The 18,719-nt window shown below is 34.7% G+C and overlaps 1 protein-coding gene across 2 annotated transcripts; it reads left to right on the top strand.

Annotated features, from left to right (window-relative positions):
* The first annotated feature begins 638 nt into the window (after positions 1–638).
* LOC8285635 (probable esterase D14L) lies at positions 639–2,399 on the top strand. 2 transcript variants are annotated; one of them, XM_002524923.3, is made up of 2 exons: positions 639–1,244; positions 1,854–2,399. In XM_002524923.3, exons 1-2 carry the CDS (start codon positions 880–882, stop codon positions 2,296–2,298), a joined length of 810 nt encoding a protein of 269 aa, XP_002524969.2. In that variant the 5' UTR covers positions 639–879; the 3' UTR covers positions 2,299–2,399. The 2 variants fall into 2 exon arrangements, with proteins under 2 accessions (XP_002524969.2, XP_025014172.2); XM_025158404.2 differs by having other exon boundaries at positions 641–1,244; positions 1,880–2,399.
* Positions 2,400–18,719: the final 16,320 nt, after the last annotated feature.

Raw genomic sequence — 18,719 nt, 5'->3', positions numbered from 1 at the left:
ATTATATAATTAATTTTTAATTTAAAAATAGTAATATCAATTATATTGATATGTTAATTTATATAGTTTTAATTAATAAATAATTTCTAAACTAATCTTTATATTATTGTATTAATAAAATTTTAGTATTTTAAAAAATTAAGGATATTTAAAAATAGTTAGTTTGCTATTATTTTTTAAAATATATAAATTAATATTAAATATTAAAAATTTATTAAATTATATGTATTAATTAAATTTTATAATCAAAATAATAATAACAATCGTGCAAGATAGTATTTTATTAATTCTGCACAATGTGTCAATTGATGTCTAGTTCATATTTATAGAGACTATTATATTTGTTTAAACAAAAAAATTCTCCTTGGCTCCATGTTTGTCTTCCTTCTAACCGAACAATATTCGTCTAGTCAAAAAAGACTCTCCTAACTCTTGTTTATCCTTCTTTTGGCACAATTATCCGTAGGTCCCGTCATTATCACTTTTTCTCTTAACTTGATATCGTCATCCTGTTATATCATTTATGTTTCCTATGTTCAAGTAAGCCTTATCTACATAATAAAGTGATAAATAATAAGAAAAGTACAAGGATTTGTTCAGATTAGAGAACTCTATCTAACAGTCATAACATGCAAGCACGCATCCCTTAGGTTCTTGAAGAGGCGTAAACCAAGTACAAATATGATGACAATTAATGCATTCCCAAGGCGCACAGCTGTGCAACTTTTGTTAATCTCTCCATAATTTCCTGTCCTTTACACCGTATGTATGTTTTCATGTGATTCCTGAACTAATATGCTTCATGTTTATCCATGCACCATGCAAGCATTATAAATATTATCTCTCAAACTAGAGATATGATGAACAAGTCAAGCACAAATGGGGATAGTAGAAGCACACAACGTGGAAGTTTTAGGCTCGGGAAAGCAAGTTATAGTTCTAGCTCATGGCTTTGGTACGGATAAATCTGTCTGGAAGTACTTGGTACCGCACCTTCTTGAAGATTATCGGGTTGTTTTATTTGACAATATGGGTGCTGGTACTACCAATCCAGATTATTTTGACTTTGAAAGATACTCAACTATTGAAGGATTTGTTTGTGATGTTCTTGCCATTTTGGAAGAATTACAGGTCAAGTCTTGCATCATGGTTGGACACTGCTTTTCTGCCATGGTTGGTGCTATTGCCTCGATCTATCGCCCCGATCTTTTCTCTAAACTCATCATGCTCTGCGCCACTCCAAGGTAAAATCTACTAGTACATATGCGTGTCCTTTTTAATTTCTAATAGTTCAGATTTCCCAGGTAACAAAAATCTTATCATGACAATCATTTTCAACATGTAATAATTAGGCTATTAGAAATAGGATCGCAGATTCAACTTCCCACTTTCATGTCATAATTAAACAATATTTATTTTTCATTAATTTGACTCGATAGGATTTATAACTACATAATTTTAAGATACCACAATTCATTGACATATAAAATTAATTGAGATCTTGTATATAATTTTATTTGGAGTTAGATAGGTGCATAACAGTCCAATTCTCTGCTTAAAATTTCTATAATAATAATCATATATATAGGCTTTATCTAGCCAAAGTTTGCTAATATTAAACATTTAATTATATAATTTTAATATTTAATTTATTATAATATTTAATTATATTAAAATTGAAATATTCAATTATAATTATTTTAATTATTTTAATTAATTAATTAATATAATCTTAATTTAATAACTAACAAAAATTAAATAAAATATTTAATGTTTATGTATATTTATTATTTAAACTATAATTATCCAACCGGCAAATACTTATTTCATCATTTAAAAATTATTGAAACTAGGTTATTACATGATAAAAATTACATAGGTGGATTCAATCAAGAAGACCTAGACCAAATGTTTGAAGGAATGTGTTCCACTTACGAGGCATGGTGCTCAGGGTTCGCACCAACGGTAGTAGGTGGCGACATGGACTCAGTAGCTGTGCAAGACTTTTCACGGACCTTATTTAATATGAGGCCTGACATAAGCTTAAGCATAGCTAAGATGATGTTCCTATTTGACATGCGACATATTCTACCCATGGTTACTATACCTTGTCACATTCTTCAAAGCTTCAATGACGCGGCAGTACCGGTGGCTGTGTCTGACTATCTGCATCAAAATCTTGGAGGCCCATCCATTATTGAGGTCATGCCTACCGAAGGTCACCTGCCACAATTGAAGTCTCCTGGCATTGTAGTCCCTGTTATTCTCAAACACATCCATCTTAAACTAACCGAGTGATCATTGTTCGTATGTATTTGTTTTGCTTGCTAGTGTATATGTAAATCAACTTATAAGTTAATAAAATCTTGTTGTATCATAAGGCTGCCAATTTATATTAATGAGGAATGTGTCATATGGCTCATCTCAACTATTTTTATAAAGTTAATAAATATTGTTATCAAATCATCTAGCAGTTCTTCATGTTCATATCTTGCATAAGTGGGCAAGCAAATAAGATGGTGCTAGGATATCCAGATTGTAATACCCGAAGTTTTTATATATTTAATAATGAGTTTCTATTTAAGTTAATTTTAATTTTATTTTTATTTGATTTAATTTGAAATGATTTAATGAAAATTTTAATATTAGTAAATTGAATGAGTTATTTTTATATACTCAATTAGTTTGAAATTTTAAGATATTAATCAAGTAAATTATTTGAAGGGTAGATTATATTTTTGGTTATTCTAATTTTTCCCCAATGTATATGTATATGTATAAATAAAATTATTTATTGAAAAAAATTATGGTAGAAATTGTAAGGGATGTTTTTATAAAATAATTTTGGAAAAATTGGTATTTTAATTGATTAGTGGTATTAAATTTTAAGTTGGAAATTTATTATTTAAATTAATTTTATGTTAGGACTAAATTAGAAATTTATTTTGGAATAAGGATTAAAAGTATAATTTCATTGATATGGGGTTTTAATGGAAATTTGTATGTTTGGTATTTTTATAAATAATTGTGTCAGTAGGGGTATTTTTATAATTTTGTATTTCCAATAATTCTAATTTAGCCCAAATTAATTATTTAGGGGCTTAATTGAAATACTAAAGAAAAGTTTGGGGGTTATTTGGAAATTTTACAGAATAAAATTGTAAGTAATTAAGAAAGTTGAGGGACCAAATTGTAATAAAGAAAAGTTCGGGAGCCTAATGTCGATATTGAAGGGAAAGAAAATCGGGGAAGAAGGAAGGAGAGAGAGAGAGGAAGCGGAAGAAGAAGAAGGAGGGGGCGCTGTAGGCGTCGGTGGCGACCGCGGGAGCACGGAGCGGCGGAAGAGCGCGAAGAGGCAGCGGCTTCCAGGCGTTGGCAGCCGAGTCGGGTGGCAATCAACTCCTCTCGGCCTTAGCTTTGTTTTGGCGGCGACGGTGTCGACAATGATGGCCGGAATGGAGGTTCTCGGTGGAGAGAGAAAATGGAGGCAGCCGAGGTTTTTAGGCATTTCCGGCTAGCTCCGGCGAGCTATGGATGATCGGAGGACATATCCCGACTCTCCTCAGCTCAAGCTTTGAAATGGCACCGGTTTCGTGGCGATCAGACTTCTTTTGCAAATCGACGGCCGAGATCGTCTGCAAATCTCTCCGGATGATCGGGTGTCGGATCGGAAAATCGGAAGCAGGGATCGTCATCAGCGCGTCGTTGTGAGTCCGATGGTGTGTTCAGATCGTCGATCGAACTCCGGCGGCCGGAGGCGAGTCGACCGAGCGATCGAGCGTCTCGGTAATTTTTCTCTGGCCCGTTGATCTTGGAAATTCTTTGATTTTAAATTGTGCTTATTATTTTATGTTGAGTATTGGATGATATTTATGAGTCAAAAATAATTGTCGGTCAGTTTGCCTGCCTCGTATTTTGTGTTGTGTGACGTAGTCGGGAAATAGTGAAGTTTAGGGACCCGACTCCCGTTGTTTGAATTGTTGAATATTTGAAGTGTTTTTCTGGCAGGTCCTAGATCCATTTTTACAGGGGTAATGTCCGTGTTGTAGGGGAGGTTTTGCCGGATTTTCGGTAGAATTCTCCCGAGTCTAGATTCTTAGACAGTCAGTTCTAGGAGTCTAGACCTAGGATTAATGATCGATTGTTTCAGCGTTTTGATAAATTATTTTCCGTGACTAGATAGTCCGTTTATTCGGCTCGCTCCAACTGAGGCACCGGAGCGGAGTCAGGATGTAACACCCCCATCACATACTAACCAATAAACATTAGCCAGGAAGCATACAAGCGTCGTAGAATATATACTACAGGTAGATATGTCAATATGTAGGTTGTTAAGAATCCAGACACAAGGTTATTAATATATAAACATATGATTATACTTAAACATCATTTAACAAGTATTACAAACATCTTCTTATGCCTTATAAGGCATACTTCCATATATATCACATAACTGCATACAAAAATGCATCAGGAGGAGACTTCACAAAACTGGCCCAACTTGACAGAACTGCTAAAAGCTAGACTTCGCATACAACCAACGGATGCACTACTATTTACAAACCTGAAAAGAAAAATTTTGGAGAGGGGTGAGCCTCCATTTCGGTAAATAAATAATCAACATAATCTATATCACATACACTTAATACAATTTCCACCCAATCACATAACTTTCCATGATATTCATAGTTTAGGTATAAAGTCATACCATTCTACTCAATTCATTACAACCATCATAGAAGAAATACAATTCAACAATTATGGTTAGTTCTCACGGCTTGTGGATCCCCTTTAATGTGCTGCTCCGCCTCATCCTCACATATCACACACGTAAGCTCGCCTCATCTCACATTATACACTTTTATAGCCTCTCTAGGCTTTAGCCTCCCAAAGCTTTATATATATATCTTTTTTTTTTCATAGGGGAATCCACCATTCACATGCACATATGCACTTAACATCACAATTCAATCATTTCACTTATATCATATTTCAGCAATAACAATTGTTCCACTCAACACCAATCATTTCCATCTCAGTCATTCAAACATAAGCAATATTAAGCAAACGCAACCATTTGCGAACATTTGATTAAATATATGAACATAGCAAATATTAACTATTTACTTACTCAAAATATACTTATTCCTTTAGCATATAAGAACCTCCTTTCTCCACAACTTCCTTTCCGTGCCTTTGAGTACCTGTCAACACATTCATCAATTCACATTTCATGCATATTACAAATATTCATGTAAATGCGAGTTCTAATGCATTACAAGATCATCCCCTCTCTAATTCATAGGTCTAACTCTTCCTCTAAGACTCTCAATTACTGTTTTAATATCCTATAAACATTTCCCATCTAGTTAAATACCAATCTAAATCAAATTAACATCAATAAATTGCATAAAACTAATCTCCAACATTTCTGTTTTCTAGACAGAATTTAGTACCAAGGTATATTTATTGCTGGGCAAAATTGGCTTAATACAAAAATCTCATATTAAATTGACATATCCATTTATGCGTCTAGTTTCATCTCCAAGAAGAATTACTCAATTCCGACTTCTATAGATTTAATTATTTTCAAATTACTGAGCAAGGGTCATACAGCTAGTTGTACCCGAGCAGCAATCTGTTTGCTCAATTTAAGCAACCAAAACGGCAAAAATAGCAAAATCACAAAACTACAAAGTTATAGAGGACTCTTTAAACTTTCCATAGACACCAATTAAGCTTAATTTGGACTTATATAACCCATGTTATGCCTAAAATACAGAATATCAAGGTTGCTGGAATTTTGACAGTTTTCTATCTTAACATACTTAAACTTAAATCAAGCTTAATCTTTATGCAATCATTCAATACTCTACTAATTCATGATAATCAGACCTTTAATTAATCAATGAGACCATCAAATGAAGTTTTTCCAATTTGTAATCAAGAACCCTAATGACAAATTAATAACACTCAAGTAACAACTTACCAATTTCAGCTTTTGGGTTGCTAATATGCTTAAATCCTTTAGCTTTAGCTTGGCTCCTTCAATAGTTGGCAAAATCCTATCTTAATCTCAAGTTTTTCTAGGTATTCCACTCCTCTCTCTTATTCCAAATTTTGTGTTTTTGGCCATGAACGAATTTTAGAGAAATGAAGAGGTAAAATGAGCTTACTCATGGTTCCAATTTCCAATATTCCTCTCTTAATGCCACCACCTACTAAACTATTTTTATCACCCTAAATTAATTCTTACTAACCATATATAGGTACTAACTTTTAATTGTATCTTTTAAGTCCAATCTATTTACCCAACCTTCAACTATTGGTTCAATTAAGTCTTAAGGCTTAATACACATAACCCAAGTACTTAATCAACTTATCTAAATTAATAATCTAATATCATGCTTCTTATTCTCTACTTATAATTAATATATATATGTTCTCATAAAATAAAAATATCATTGATATACCATCATATGCCCAATGATTAAATGTAAATGCACATAACATGGATGATAAGAAATTTCGTCCCCGAAATTTTAACAACTCACCAACATTACAATGGAATAGATGCGGATACTTCGGTCTCATATGCTCTTCTACTTCCCAAGTTGCTTCTCTTGGTGAATGATGACTCCACTTAATTTTGACCATAGGAATGTCTTTATTTCTCAATTTCTTAACCCTTCGATCAAGAATTTCTATCGGTTCTTCCACATATGTCAACTTTTCTGTGATTTCTATCTCTGGCTCTGGAATGATATGACTAGGATCTGATCTATATCGCCTCAACATAGAAACGTGAAAAACATCATGAATAGAAGACAACTCTGTAGGTAATGCTAACCTATAAGCCAATGGTCCAACTCTTTCAATAATTTCATAAGGTCCTACATACCTCGGACTCAATTTCCCTTGTTTACCAAACCTTAATATTCCTTTCCATGGTGATACCCGCAAACGTGAAAAACATCATGAATAGAAGACAACTCTGTAGGTAATGCTAACCTATAAGCCAATGGTCCAACTCTTTCAATAATTTCATAAGGTCCTACATACCTCGGACTCAATTTCCCTTGTTTACCAAACCTTAATATTCCTTTCCATGGTGATACCCGCAAACGTGAAAAACATCATGAATAGAAGACAACTCTGTAGGTAATGCTAACCTATAAGCCAATGGTCCAACTCTTTCAATAATTTCATAAGGTCCTACATACCTCGGACTCAATTTCCCTTGTTTACCAAACCTTAATATTCCTTTCCATGGTGATACCCGCAAGAAAACTTTATCACCCACAATATATTCCATTTCCCTTCGATGCAAATCAAGCATAACTCTTTTGTCATCCTATGCTACTTTCAAATTCTTTTTAACTATCTCTATTTTATCCACTCGCTTTCTTGTACCAATTCTGGACCTTCAAGCCTTAAACCTTCAACATCCCAAAGAACTGGACTTCTACATTTCCTCCCATACAAAGCTTCATAAGGAGCCATACCGATACTAGAATGAAAACTGTTGTTATACGCAAATTCCATCTGTGGTATGTAATCATCCCAGTTACCCTTGAACTCAAGTGTGCAAGCCCTCATCATATCTTCTAATGTCTGAATAGTTCTTTCTGATTGCCCATCTATTTGAGGATGAAAAGTCACATCTTGAAATGAAGCTTAGTACCATATGCTTTCTGCAAACTCTCCCAGAAACGAGAAGTAAATCTAGGATCCCTATCTGATACATAGATATAGGCACACCATGCAATCTAACAATCTCAGAAATATACAATTCAGCAAGTTTATCAAGTGAATCTGTTTGTTTCACAGGTAAGAAATGAGCACATTTAGTAAGTCGATCAACAATTACCCAAATAGCATCATGCTTGTTAAATGTACGCGGCAATCCCATAACAAAATCCATAGTAATCTTATCCTACTTCCACACAGGTATAGATAAAGAATGAAGTTTACCTGCAGGTGCCTGGTGCTCTCCTTTCACTTGCTGACATGTCAAACACTTACTCACAAATTCTGCCACATCCTTCTTCATTGTCGGCCACCAATAATAAGGCTTCAAATTTTTGTACATTTTGGTACTTCCAGGATGCATTGCATAAGGTGCATAGTGTGCTTCATGCATGATTTCCTTTCTCAAATTTCCTACATCAGGTACACATACACGATTTCTATTCAATAACACACCATCATCTTTCAACACAAATTGTGTATTCTTTCCTTCTTGTACTCTACCCTTCATCCTTTGCAAATAAGAATCTTCACACTGTGCATCTTTAATTTTATCTCCAATCAAAGGCTTTACTTGTAATGTGGCTAACAGATCATTGTCATAAACATAAAACTTCACATCCATAGCTCTAAGTGTAACTAAATATTCTACATTGTAGCAAATCATACTTGAAAAATTTTCCACTGACTTCCTACTTAAAGCATCAAGCAACAACATTTGCTTTTCCAGGGATGATAATCAATAGTGCAATCATAATCCTTGGGAAGCTCAATCCATCTTCGTTGTCTCGGATTCAACTCTTTCCTGCGTAGGGATATATTTCAAACTCTTATGATCGGTAAATATCCGAAATGTCTCCCCGTATAAATAATGTCGCCATATCTTCAATGCATGTACAATACCGCTAATTCAAGATCATGTGTAGGATAATTCAGCTCATGAGGTCGCGAATTGTCTTAAAGCATAAGCTATAACCTTCCCATGCTGCATTAAGACACATCCAAGTCCTTGCCTAGAAGCATCGATATACAACATAACCTCCATTTCGGATGGCAATGCGAGTATCGGTGTAGTAGTAAGCCTTTTCTTCAACTCTTGAAAATTTTGATCACATAACTCCGTCCGGAATGGCACATTCTTCTTTAACAAAGCTGTTAGAGGCTTAGCAATAACTGAAAAATCTTTTACAAATCTTCTATAATAGCCAGTAACCCAAGAAAACTTGAACTTGAAACATTTCTAGGCGGTTCCCATTCAATAATTGCTTTAATCTTTGATGAATCTGGTTGCACTCCATGTTTAGAAATAATATGCCCTAAGAATGCAATTTCCTCCATCCAAAACTCGCATTTGTTGAATTTTGCATACAACTGTTTTCCCTCAAAATCGTAGAAACAATTCTCAAGTGTTGTTCATGCTCTTCTAGGCTTCTAGAGTAAATCGGAATATCATCAATGAACACAATAACAAAGTGATCTAAATATGGTCGGAAAGTCTTGTTCATCAATGACATAAAAGCAGCAGGAGCATTTGTTAAACCAAATGGCATCACAATAAATTCATAGTGCCCATACCTTGTTCTGAATGTTGTCTTGGCAATAGATTTCTCTTCAACCCGGAGTTGCCAATAACCTGATCTTAAATCAATTTTAGAGAACACAGTTGCACCTTTTAACTGATCAAGCAAATCATCAATTCTCGGCAATGGATATTTATTCTTCAACGTAATCCTATTCAATTGCCTATAATCAATACATAATCGCATACTACCATCCTTTTTCTTCACAAATGGTGCTCCCCAAGGGTGAAGTACTTGGCCTGATGAAACCTTTATCAAGTAACTCTTCTAATTGCTTCTTTAATTCTTTCAATTCTAATGGAGCCATTCTGTATGGTGCAATGGAAATAGGTGCAGTACCAGGGATGATGTCAATCTCAAAATCAACCTCTCGATTTGGTGGCAAACCAGGCAAATCATCTAAGAATATGTTAGGAAATTCTTTGACCACTGGAATGTCTAATACCCCTGGACTGACCTTAGTAGTATCTATAAAACTAATTAGATATGCTTCACATCCATTTTTAATTAAGCTGACATGCGATCCTTCTTTGAAATCAAACAATTAGGAATTGTCTTCCTTTCACCCACCATTACTATTTTCATTTCTCCTTGTATTTCCATAGCCACTTCCTTCGTTTTACAATCAACAATAGCATGATTTCTTGACAACCAATCCATCCCCAAAATAACATCAAACTCTCTAAGATTAATAACAACCAAATCTGCATGTAGTTTGACACTATCTACTACTACAGGACATGATCTCACTATCGTATTCGTGATAATACCCCGGCAGGCATAGATACATATATATCATAACCTAATGCCTCTATATTAGCATGAACATGCGATGCAAAATCATGTGATATGAATGAACATGTGGATCCAGGGATCAATAAGAACATGTGCATCGGAATCATGAATAGAAAGTATACCGAATAATTTGGTGCTACAAATGCTTCATTTCTAGTAGTAGCAAATACTCTAGCTTGTGCTTGTGGTTGACCAATTTGTTCCGATGGTGTTGCTGAAATAGTTAAACATGCTCGCCACCTCTTCCCTCCCGCCTCTGCTGAACCAACTGGAATATTTTCACCAACACTACTCGACCCACTGTATAAGATTCTCCGGCATTATTTCTTCTCATAGGACAATCTCTAGAATAATGTCCGGCCTACTACAAGTAAAACATACTACCGGTCTAGGTCCCCAACATTCTCCAAGATGTCTCCTGTTGCACGTAGGACAAACAGGAGCAAACCCTCTACTGGCTGAAACTTGTCCTCCCTCAAGTCTGGATGAATTGTATCCACCTCTACTATAAGGTACTATGGAGGATCTACTAGACTGACCACCAAACCCTCGTCCACGATAACTACTCCATTTGTGAATTAGAGCCTCTAAACGAAGAAATACTAATATGTCTTGGAGGATTACTATAAGCACCAATGATCTTCTTCTTTTTAGCTTCCATAGTATTCCTTTCAAATGATGTTTCTTCAGCTCTCAAAGCAGCTTCAATTGAGGCATTGTAATTATGAGGTTTCAACGCCATTTTCTCACGAATGTCAAGCCTCAAACCCATCTCAAATTTCTTCCTTTTCAGTTCTTGATGGCTATTTCTTCCGGTGCATACTTACATAATCTCACAAATTGAACTTCGTACTCGCAATCGACATATCATTCTGTTTCAATCAAGAAATTCAAGCTTTTTCCTGTCTCTATAAATTTCGGAGTATACTTCTCAAAGCAAATTCTCTCAAGAAATCATTCCAAGTCAAAGTCATTGGTCGATCTTTGCTTCTTAAAACTATTTCCCACCAATCAAGTGCATCTTTTCTATTAAAGATACTGTATATAGAAGCCTTTGTTCGGATGTGCAATTAAATCTATCCAACACCCTTTCTGTATTTCGTAACCATTCCTCAACCTCAGCAGGATCAGTAGTACCTTGAAAAACATTAGCACCTTGTTTCCTAACTCTTTCATAATTCTTATCTATCACAGCCTTTTGTTGTTGAGTCCGAGGCGGTGCTTGTTGTTGAAATGCCCGTTGCATCGGAAAATCCATAAACTGTTCCATAACATTTTGTACATTCGATTGTGCGGCATTTTCGAATGTAGCTCATGCTCATCATGTTGATCATGTTCGGATGCATTTTCATGACCATGCACGGACTCTAATGACTTATCCGGGCCGATTGCGTGTTCTCCTTGTCTCTCCATCTATATATATGAAATGCAAATATTCAGTCAAGTTCAAAGAACATATATCATATGCTTAATGATGTGCAACATGAATCCACTCCCAATGAATCTAATCCCTGCTCGATACCACTAAAATGTAACACCCCATCACATACTAACCAATAAACATTAGCCGGGGAAGCATACAAGCGTCGTAGAATATATACTACAGGGTAGATATGTCAATATGTAGGTTGTTAAGAATCCGGACACAAGGTTATTAATATATAAACATATGATTATACTTAAACATCATTTAACAAGTATTACAAACATCTTCTTATGCCTTATAAGGCATACTTCCATATATATCACATAACTGCATACAAAAATGCATCGGGAGGAGACTTCACAAACTGGCCCAACTTGACAGAATCGCTAAAAGCTAGACTTCGCATACAACCAACGGATGCACTACTATTTACAAACCTGAAAAGAAAAATTTTGGAGAGGGGTGAGCCTCCAGCTCGGTAAATAAATAATCAACATAATCTATATCACATACACTTAATACAATTTCCACCCAATCACATAACTTTCCATGATATTCATAGTTTAGGTATAAAGTCATACCATTCTACTCAATTCATTACAACCATCATAGAAGAAATACAATTCAACAATTATGGTTAGTTCTCACGGCTTGTGGATCCCCTTTAATGTGCTGCTCCGCCTCATCCTCACATATCACACACGTAAGCTGCTCGCCTCATCTCACATTATACACTTTTATAGCCTCTCTAGGCTTTAGCCTCCCAAAGCTTTATATATATATCTTTTTTTTTTCATAGGGGAATCCACCATTCACATGCACATATGCACTTAACATCACAATTCAATCATTTCACTTATATCATATTTCAGCAATAACAATTGTTCCACTCAACACCAATCATTTCCATCTCAGTCATTCAAACATAAGCAATATTAAGCAAACGCAACCATTTGCGGAACATTTGATTAAATATATGAACATAGCAAATATTAACTATTTACTTACTCAAAATATACTTATTCCTTTAGCATATAAGAACCTCCTTTCTCCACAACTTCCTTTCCAGGGCCTTTGAGTACTGTCAACACATTCATCAATTCACATTTCATGCATATTACAAATATTCATGTAAATGCGAGTTCTAATGCATTACAAGATCATCCCCTCTCTAATTCATAGGTCTAACTCTTCCTCTAAGACTCTCAATTACTGTTTTAATATCCTATAAACATTTCCCATCTAGTTAAATACCAATCTAAATCAAATTAACATCAATAAATTGCATAAAACTAATCTCCAACATTTCTGTTTTCTAGACAGAATTTAGTACCAAGGTATATTTATTGCTGGGCAAAATTGGCTTAATACAAAAATCTCATATTAAATTGACATATCCATTTATGCGTCTAGTTTCATCTCCAAGAAGAATTACTCAATTCCGACTTCTATAGATTTAATTATTTTCAAATTACTGAGCAAGGGTCATACAGCTAGTTGTACCCGAGCAGCAATCTGTTTGCTCAATTTAAGCAACCAAAACGGCAAAAATAGCAAAATCACAAAACTACAAAGTTATAGAGGACTCTTTAAACTTTCCATAGACACCAATTAAGCTTAATTTGGACTTATATAACCCATGTTATGCCTAAAATACAGAATATCAAGGTTGCTGGAATTTTGACAGTTTTCTATCTTAACATACTTAAACTTAAATCAAGCTTAATCTTTATGCAATCATTCAATACTCTACTAATTCATGATAATCAGACCTTTAATTAATCAATGAGACCATCAAATGAAGTTTTTCCAATTTGTAATCAAGAACCCTAATGACAAATTAATAACACTCAAGTAACAACTTACCAATTTCAGCTTTTGGGTTGCTAATATGCTTAAATCCTTTAGCTTTAGCTTGGCTCCTTCAATAGTTGGCAAAATCCTATCTTAATCTCAAGTTTTTCTAGGTATTCCACTCCTCTCTCTTATTCCAAATTTTGTGTTTTTGGCCATGAACGAATTTTAGAGAAATGAAGAGGTAAAATGAGCTTACTCATGGTTCCAATTTCCAATATTCCTCTCTTAATGCCACCACCTACTAAACTATTTTTATCACCCTAAATTAATTCTTACTAACCATATATAGGTACTAACTTTTAATTGTATCTTTTAAGTCCAATCTATTTACCCAACCTTCAACTATTGGTTCAATTAAGTCTTAAGGCTTAATACACATAACCCAAGTACTTAATCAACTTATCTAAATTAATAATCTAATATCATGCTTCTTATTCTCTACTTATAATTAATATATATATGTTCTCATAAAATAAAAATATCATTGATATACCATCATATGCCCAATGATTAAATGTAAATGCACATAACATGGATGATGAGAAAATGCAGGCGTTACACAGGAGGTCACCAAATCTGTGAGTTAAAGTCATATATCGCTTATGCACATGTCATACATAAAATTTGATTTGTTACTGTGATTATTCATTTGCAATTTCAATCTTTCATTTAATTATTATTATTATTTGTATTATGCTTTTAATTACTATTTAAATATGTTTTTCCTTTATCACCAATTTTAATATTGCATGATGACTCAGGATGGGACGACAGTAGAACATAGATGTTGGATGAGTGTTCTAATATAAATCTGAGAGAGATAGGGAAAGGGTAAATAGGTAAAATTTTAAGAAAGAAAGATTAGGATCTGCCCTGGTCGAGCATCGCTCTCTAGGCTTAGTAGAGTGTGGTTGTCGGAGTAAAGGTCCCTGGTCGAGCATTGCTCTCTGGGCGCCGGCTTATTTGGAAATTTAAGTGACCAGACTGGAGGTAAGGTCCCTGGTCGAGCTATGCTCTCTGGGCGCCAGTCTTATTGGATAAGAGAGCCGAAAGGCTAAGGCTGAGAGTTAAGTGACCGGACTGGAGGTAAGGTCCCTAGTCGAGCTTTGCTCTCTGGGTGCCAGTTCTGTTGGAATGAGAGATTGAGATGTTAGAGTTGAGGTTAGTCGAGACATAAGTGTTGAAATAAATCGAGATGTTAGAGTTGGGATTAGGGTTCTACTGAAGTACTCCGTCCCGTTGCATGTGGAATTATTTTTGGGTAAGCATGGCATGACACGTATGGTTAGCATGATTTATTAATTATTTTAAAAATTAAATAATGTGATATTGAGATGTTTGAAACTGTTTTAGATATATGATTTTAGTTCACTCTCGAGACTAACAGTCTCCATTTACTGTTTTTCAGATTTCGTGACTGTTAGTCTTCCCGCGACTCTTATTCAGTAACCCGACTCCTTCATCATCGGGTGGTGTTTGATTTGGTATGTAAATTGGTAAATCTTAGATTCTCCGCAGTAGTAATAGTAGGATATCAGTGGTAATTTTCTGTAGTTTCGAGTCTCGCCTAATTCTTCTGACAGACCGATTTAATTGTGTAAAATTTAATGTTACTGTAAATTGTGATATTAATAATAGTAAAATTTGAGTTGAGGTTCGGTAGCCTTACGCCTACCCATTTCCTAGTGCCGGTCACGGGCCTACGGATGGGGTCGTGACATATATAGCTACCAAAAAATATGAACATGATTCACAAGTTTTTTCTTAAATTAATTTCTCAATTACTCCATTCATTTTAATGTCTTTCTAGATTTGTAAGAATCAAAATCAAAGATTTGTTCTGTAATAATTTTTTCTACTTTCTACAATTGTAGATATAAATGAGTTGTATACTAAAAGGAGGCAACGCATAAGAAAATAATTATTCTAATTTTTATTTGATAGAAATATTTAGGACTTTGGACTGGTTTTTGTAGATCTCTCATATTCATTTCTTTATTTTTTTAGGGGCTCCCTTATGGGGGAAGCTTGGATAAACCGTGATATTTATCCTAGTATTAAAGGATTTGAATATAGTGTCCAGTAGCACTTTTGATCCTTTTTCTTTGTGATTGGCAGTATCTATAGTCCTTAGATTAATCAGACTCCATAGGAAAGCATCAAAACATGCAAACACCGAGCAACTAAACAATAACGAGAATATAAAACAACAATTTAATTGTGTTTACATTCGAAAACTAAGCCATGCCAGGAGGATGAGGAAGATGATGATTTAGTTTATCGCTTAGAGTATGATTTAATTTGCTCGTCAGCTTATACAAGTAGGAATATGAAAAACTACAATAAGATTATATAGCGATAAATTTTATTAATTTTGAAAGACTAATACATATTTAGACACATAAATTTAATTATTTGATCACTTTAATACTTTAAATTTCAATATAACCTAATAAAATTATCTATTTGTCTTTTTACTTTAATACATTTTTATATATGGTTTCATTCAACATATATACATGTATTATATATAAGTGTGTATATATTGCTAAAAATAGCTCTAGATGTTTGTTAATTGAATAGAAAATTAAAAGTGTTTAAATATTATAGAAGTAAAAATTCCAACATCCGTTTAGATTAAATTAAAATATATCAAAATGACTAAATAGTTAAATTTTAACTGTCCAAATATGTCTTATGCTATTTTAGAAGAAAGCAAAGAGAAGCCATATGATAGCTTCCTAATTAATCTAAGTGGGCAGCCTTATGATACAACAAGACTTCTTTTTCATATACACCAGCAAGTGAAAATAACACGCTTAAAAATATTAATGACAAACAAAAAAAATATGTACACTATGGTCATTTGGTTATATTAAGGCGGATGTGTCTGATTATACCTGAGACTACAATGCCCGCAGACTTCATGTGGCAAGTGACCTTCTGTGGGCATGACCTCAATAATGGATGGGCCGCCGAGATTTTGATGTAAATATTCAGACACAAACACTGGCACTGACCTGTCCATGGAGTATTGAAGTATGTGGCAAGGTACTGTGACTATAGGTAGAATATGTCACATGTGAAATAAGAAAAGAACCTTAGCCATACTCAAGGCTATGTCAAGCCTCGTATTAAATAGCGTTCATGAAATTTTTTGCACAGTTATTGAATCCATGTCGCTATCTAGTACCACTGGTGCAAACCTTGAGCACCATACTTTGTAATTAGAATGCATTCCTTCAAACATTTGATTTAGGTCTTCTTGATTGAATCCTCCTGTGTAATTTTCATTATTTAAATACGTAATCTCAACAATTTTATCAATGAAATAAGTTTTTACCATTTAGGTAATAAAATAAGTATATATTTAATTTGGCAAGATATGTAAGCCTATGTGATATTCATTCTAGAAAGTAAACAAAATTTTAAGGTATTAAATTTGATCATTAGGCATATACTATAAATGCTACTTAACCCAATAGTTAATTTTTACTAATTTATTGTACTATTTAATGTGATTGAAGAAAATAAAAATGATGAATTTATTGATGTATAATTCCGATTTTTACAATTGATTGTGTTGGTATATATATGTGTATGTCCAACGGTAGCCTATTCTACTTGGTTGCCTTGGTGTTTCTGTCCAACGTCCCTTTCTTTTTCTGGGAAAGGTTGGAGCGGCCTTTCCCTGCCACAGGGATGGTTGCTCCCTTTCTCAGGGCCTGTGATGACCTACTTTGTACAGGCTTTTCTGCCTGTGCAGTGTCTGAGGCCATGCTTGCTTTACTTCCTCTTTCAACACTCCCCCTCAAATTAGGTTCATAGAGGTTGATCGAACCCATCTTGCTTAAAATTGAGTGATGCGTCTGTTTGTCAAGTGCCTTTGTAAGGATGTCAGCTAGTTGGTCCTGGCTTTAATATACGGAGTTTCAATTTCTCCCTTTTGAACCTTTTCCCTGATGAAGTGGCAATCCACTTCAATATGTTTAGTTCGTTCATGAAACACATGGTTTGATGCAATGTGACGGGCGGCTTGGTTATCACAATGCATTGTCATAGGTCCATTAATTTCAACCTTCATATCTCTGAGGACTTGCTTGATCCAAATGAGTTCGCTAGCTGTAGATGCCATTGCACGGTACTCAGCTTCTGCGCTGGATCTAGCAACAACGTTTTGCTTCTTGCTTTTCCATGTTACTAGGTTTCCTCCCACAAAGACACAAAAACCAGTGGTTGACTTTCTGTCACAGCTTCCAGCCCAATCTACATCAGAAAATCCAACTATAGAATTAGAATTGTTATTTTTCATCTATATTCCCTGTCCTGGGGTTCCCTTTAGGTATCTGAGAATCCTATCTATAGCTTCTAGGTGACAGGTGCGAGGGGCATGATATGTCAGGTCTAGTGACAGTGAGATATATTAACTTTCCTACCAAACGTTGATAATGTCCTATGTTGGCTAGAGGTTTCCCATCTTCAAGATTGAGTTTGATTTTGGTTTCCATAGGAGTGTAGGCAGGTTTAGCCCCTAATTTTCCGATTTCTTTTAATAGATCAAGGGTGTATTTCCTTTGACATAGGATTAAACCTTTGGTAGATTTTGCCATTTCTATGCCTAGAAAATATGAGAGCTGCCCGAGGTCCTTAATATCAAACTCTTTCTTTAGACTTTGTTTGACATCCTTAATACCTTGGTCATCATTTCCTGTTATTATTATATCGTCAACATAGACAAGAATAATGACAGTGTGTGTGAGATTGTGTTTAACAAACATAGAAGAGTCAGAATCGCATTTAGTAAAACTAATTTTTAATAAAAAGAGGCTTAGTTTGACGTACCATGCTCTCGGAGATTGTTTAAGCCCATAGATGGCCTTTTTTAGCTTACATACCAGGGAAGCATCTGTGGCTGATTTGTGACCAAGAGGGAGAGTCATATAAACTTCTTCTTCTAGGTTTCCTTGTAAAAAGGCGTTCTTCACGTCCATTTGGAATAGGCTCCATCCTTGATTAGTTGTAACTGAGAGAAGGATTCTGACCGTGTTCATCTTGGCGACTGGAGGAAATGTCTCTTGGTAAACTCCGTAAGTTTGAGTGAAGCCTCTGGCGACGAGTTTGGCAATACTGGATTTTCATGGGTTTGGTGTTAGGAATGGCTAAAAGAGTGAGGAGGTAGTGGTGGTCGTGGTAGTGATGGAGATGGAGTGGCCGGGAAGAGGTGAAGGGTGAGTAGCAATAATTAAAATAAATTTTTAAAAAAAAATTAAATATTAAAGTTAATGCTTTGAATTTTAATTTAAAAAATTAAA

Source organism: Ricinus communis, chromosome 7 (genome assembly GCF_019578655.1).
Source record: "Ricinus communis isolate WT05 ecotype wild-type chromosome 7, ASM1957865v1, whole genome shotgun sequence".
Taxonomy (NCBI): domain Eukaryota; kingdom Viridiplantae; phylum Streptophyta; class Magnoliopsida; order Malpighiales; family Euphorbiaceae; genus Ricinus; species Ricinus communis.
This window is presented reverse-complemented; position numbering and strand designations above follow the sequence as displayed.

Bases quoted from the DNA above. Each gene is read 5' to 3' on its own strand.
- LOC8285635 (XM_002524923.3), top strand. From the start codon at position 880: ATGGGGATAGTAGAAGCACACAACGTGGAAGTTTTAGGCTCGGGAAAG. The intron at 1,245-1,853 runs GTAAAATCTACT...TATTGAAACTAG, and splicing joins ATGCTCTGCGCCACTCCAAG to GTTATTACATGATAAAAATT.